This window comes from Eurypyga helias, unplaced genomic scaffold, assembly GCF_000690775.1.
Source record: "Eurypyga helias isolate BGI_N326 unplaced genomic scaffold, ASM69077v1 scaffold36091, whole genome shotgun sequence".
Lineage (NCBI taxonomy): Eukaryota > Metazoa > Chordata > Aves > Eurypygiformes > Eurypygidae > Eurypyga > Eurypyga helias.
In genome coordinates, this window is record NW_010230788.1 from 1 (window position 1) to 4498 (window position 4498).

The following is a 4498-nucleotide window of genomic DNA, read 5'->3' on the forward strand; positions in this document are numbered from 1 at the left end:
GCAGCGGCAAGTACCTGGCGTCATGCGCCGACGACCGTACAGTCCGGCTATGGAGCACCCGGGACTTCACGGCGCGCGAGCACCGCTGTCTGCGCACCAACGTGGGGCTGGACCACGCTGAGTTTGTCCGCCTCAGCCCCGACTCGCGGTAGGGCCAGGCCTCCCCGCACCTCATCCATCCTGGGCCCAGGGACCACCTGGGGCATCGCGGCGCGATGACATCCTGCGGTGTGGGCTGTGCGGAGGGTATGTCCCTCCCAGGGTTTTGGTAGCACCACTGATGGATGAAAGCAGCATGCACTTCAGTGTGGCCCTTGGCAAATATTCCAGTGCCCAGCTTGCTAACCCCGTGGAAAGTGCTTGTTAAGGTCTTTGCCAGCAGGCCCTGCGGCTGGGTTGAGCTGCTGAGCATTTCTGGTGGGCTGGGGAGACAGCTATTGCTGTCTGGGAAGGTTGGTCGAAAAGCATGCCACTTTGCAAAGTGGACTCTTAGAGGAAGGAATCTCATTTCCAGATGTGGAGGAATAAATTCAGTTCTTTTCCATTCAGTGTTGCAGCTGAACTAATACAGGCAGGGAACTTGATATCCTCATAAAACATACAGCTTTATATCTGCCAGTGTATCCCCTTCCCAAGGTGCCATTGAATGACCTGTTAGTTTAGCTGTTGTAGCTAGGCTGAACTGAGGTAGCCTGTTTCTTAATGGCTCAGTGTCTCACCTTCCACAGGGCATTCATTGTTTGGCTGGCGAATGGTGAGACTATTCGTGTCTATAAAATGACTAAGAAGGATGATGGCAGCTTCACCTTCACTGCAGCTTCTGGGGACTTCCCAAAGAAGCACAAGGCGCCTGTCATTAACATAGGAATTGCAGAGACAGGTATGGAAATGACCAGCTCACTTGCTGAGGTTCTCCAGGCTTTGATTTCCTTGTAAAGCAAGAGCTGCTGGATTGAGTGTGTTAGGAGTTTCTGGCATTCTCAAGGCCCATTTCTGCATTTGTACTTGATTCTCTAGTCTCTTAGATGTTACTTTTTCGCCTTTTTTTACTACTGAGTAAACTAAAGTTGTAACTTTCAGACAGATGATATTTCTGTCTGCACAGAATTAGCTCCCCAGTATGCACAGTCTCTTAATTTGCATTTTCAGGGATGCTGTTGCAAAGAGGTGTGGTCTCAGTGTTGAGAGGATTGCTGTTTTCTGTCCCACCAGTCTGTCTTTAACCAGTCATAAATCTCTCTAGTGAGTTCATATGGTCGATCTTGGACTTCTGGGATCTTCTAAAACAGAGGCTGGGGTGGAGGGGGGAGGTGGTATGTGTTAGTGGTGTGGGCATTATGGATTAATGTGACAGTGGGCGAGTGGATGTGAGTTCACGTCTGTAAGAGAAGAGCAGAGAATATGTTAAGAGACCTTTGTTCAGCTGTGAAAGTGAAAACAAATGTGCAACATGTAGCTGAAAGGTGAACACGCGACTCCCTGTCCAGGCTGAGATGGAGAAGGGGAAGGCATTGCAAGTGGAGGCAAGCAGGAGTCCAAAATGTTGACACAACCAGTCATGGCTAATAGCAGTGTGACGTGTAGTCAGCTGCCTGCCTGCAATCCATGACTTGAAAGTTAAGGATCCCTCAGGTTGTGTTTTAACCATCTGGGGAACATGAAGTCTACCGTGTTACTCCTGTAGTACCAGCTCAGTGCTGAGCTCGTGGGATCTGAGGGGTGCTGGGGTGAGAAGCACGCGTGGGCTCTGAGTGCCCGTCACCAGCCAGCTGCTGCTGAACCTAGGGGTGTGCTAATGCACGACCAGGAGCTGAGTCTTCTACTATTGCCCTTTGCTCTGTGCTGGGAGATTGACACTGCCTGAGTTTTGGTGCTGCTTTTGGTTTTTATGACTGTCCAGGGGGAGGGAGAGGTTGCCCTGCTTAGGGACCCTCCCAGGCCTTTGAGAAGTCTGTGGCAGCTTTAGGCCTGGGAGCTCTCCTGATCTCTGCCTTTTTTCCCCAGGAAAGTTTATCATGACAGCTTCCAGTGACACAACCATTCTGATATGGAGCCCAAAGGGTGAAGTCCTGGCCAGCATTAACACTAACCAGATGAACAATGCCTATGCCACGGTGTCACCCTGCGGAAGGTGAGGGACGTGAGGTATCCCAGGCTGCTCCTGCTGTGGAGTGGGAGTCTGCATGAGCAAACAGGAACCTCGCTCCTTCACAGAGGATGTCATCAGTTCAGACCGTAGGCGATTAGTCATTATTTTACGAGGGTTCCACATTTGAAAAAGCAGTTCTGGACCCCAAGAGCAGCGCCTCCAGGAGCATTCACTCTTGCCTGTGAAGTCTCAGACATGCTGCAGGTTACTGTTGTGCCTCAGCACTGCTGTTCCTGTTAACAGTCTTGTGAAGAGCCAAGGAGAACAGCATTGGCCTCAGGCAGTGAAGGTGGGACAACACATACGGCACGTGCAAAGCAAACAGCATTTCTAGCTCATTTTTGACATTTTAAAGGATAATTATGAAATTAAAATCATTATTACTGAGTGGTTGTCAGGAAAATCATGTTCTCTGCTCTGTCTCTAACTTTTTGCTGTGGGAAGACCTCCCATGCTCCAAGCCCGGTGAGTTTGGGGTTCAAAAGCACTTTTTTAAAAATGATATTTTGACCTGGGAGTTTCTCATGCCTGAGTTGTGGAGTGGCTGCTCCGGTCCTTGGTGGCCTTCCTTGGTGTTCCCTTTACCAGCCTGGTTTTGGTGAAAAGTGAAAACTTTTTCAGCTGACAGGAGTAAAGATTTGCACCCAGGTGACAGGTTTGCCTTCACAGGGCCCTGTCTTGGGCACCTCTTGGCGCAGGACGGCTGCCCCTGGCCCCTGCCTTGCTTGGAAGGCCGGAGGAGAGCTCTGTAGGGCTGGCCCCACAGCCCAGCTTGAGGGTGCTCTGTAACAGATACCTTGTGTCTTCCACCCAGGTTTGTGGGATCCTGTGGCTTCACCCCTGATGTAAAGGTGTGGGAGGTGTGTTTTGGCAAGAACGGAGACTTCCGGGAGGTGGCCAGGGCTTTTGAGTTGAAAGGCCACAGCGCTGGCATGCATTCCTTCTCCTTCTCCAATGACTCGAGGAGGTAAGTGCGTGTTACCTGCTGCCTGAAATGGTCTCAGCCCAGGGGCTGCACCCCTGCACGGTGTGGGGGATCCCTGCCCCGCGTGTTTTCCTGGGAGTCGGGGCAGCAAAACCCTGACTGCTGGGGCCACCTGCATGTTTCCTGTGGGTTTTCTCCTCGGGTGACTGTTCTCTGTCCTCTGGAAAGAGGAGGAGGACCGTAGGTGTGTATGGACAGACACTTCTGGAGAGAGCTCACTGGCCATGAAGGATTCCGGGTTTGCAGGCGTGGCCGGGAAGAGGTGCTGCTCCATTTCCCTGCACTGGCCTGTGCTCTGTCTCCTGGCTGCAGGATGGCGACACTGTCGAAGGACGGGACATGGAAGTTCTGGGACACTGACGTGGAATATAAGAAGCAACAGGATCCATACCTGCTTCTGACCGGGAAGTGTGAGGTGGTGGAGCCTTGTCGCATTGTCCTGTCCCCTGACGCTCACGTTGTCGCCATTTCCAGCGGCACAGACATCGTTGTGTACAACACGAGAAGAGGAGAGGAGGAGGAGCGCTTTCTGGGTGTGCACGGGCAGTGCATAACGGACGTGGCTTTTGACACCAGTTGCCGCTACCTGGTGTCGTGTGGAGACCGGGCCATCCGTGTCTTCCACAATGCCGCTGGTCACAGGGCAGTGGTGGAGGAGATGGAGACCATGCTGAAAAAAACTGGGAGCAAAGCCACCCGAGAGAGGCTGGAGCAGCAGATCCGCAGCGCGCGCAAAGCGCTGGATGCAATCTACAGGAAGAAGCAGTAATCCTCCCCCCCAGTGGCGTGTCCTGGCTCCGTACAGCCACAGGCAGCTGTGTTCTGCTTTGGGGGATTTTTTTTATAACAATACAACTAGTAATAAAGGAGCATGCGGAGTGCGTGCGCAGGTCCTTCCTTGCGTGCTTTTCTGACCGTCGTCATGGAGAGCTGGAGGGTGCGTCTGCCTGGAGAAGGCAGGGGACGATCGAGGGCTTTCCGAGGTGACGCTGTTGTCTTGTTTCTGTCCAAGGGCTTGTCCCCACCTGCTCTTTCAGGGGGTTGATTGGTCAGATGTGGCCAGCAAGCTTTTCTGGGCTTAGAAAAGGGGCTTGTGTGGAGTTGTTTTTGCAGAGGAGCTCGATCTGTGCAGCTAAACGAGGGGGTTTCTCCTGCACGGGAGCTGGCAGCGCTTTAATGACGATGCTGCCTGCAGACAGGGCTCTTTCCATCCGGGTCGGGGAGTCGAGGTGGTGCAGAACTGCCCTGGGCGAGGCCCGGCGGCCTCTAGTCCCGCTCCCGTGTGTGCCCGCTGGCGCTGGGCGGGGCTTGTCCCAACGGAAGATGGCGGCGAAGGCGTCGCCCCGCCTTCGCGCCGCCTCGTT

General features: G+C 53.4%; 1 protein-coding gene across 1 annotated transcript; it reads left to right on the plus strand.

Moving 5' to 3' along the window:
* Positions 1-3: 3 nt before the first annotated feature.
* TBL2 (transducin (beta)-like 2) lies at positions 4-3903 on the plus strand (the record flags this gene model as incomplete). The annotated part of the gene is made up of 5 exons (XM_010160862.1): positions 4-148; positions 729-880; positions 2005-2131; positions 2964-3116; positions 3447-3903. Coding segments are annotated over 5 exons (1034 nt in total), but the record flags the coding sequence as incomplete, so codon positions are not given.
* Between the last annotated feature and the right edge of the window lie 595 nt (positions 3904-4498).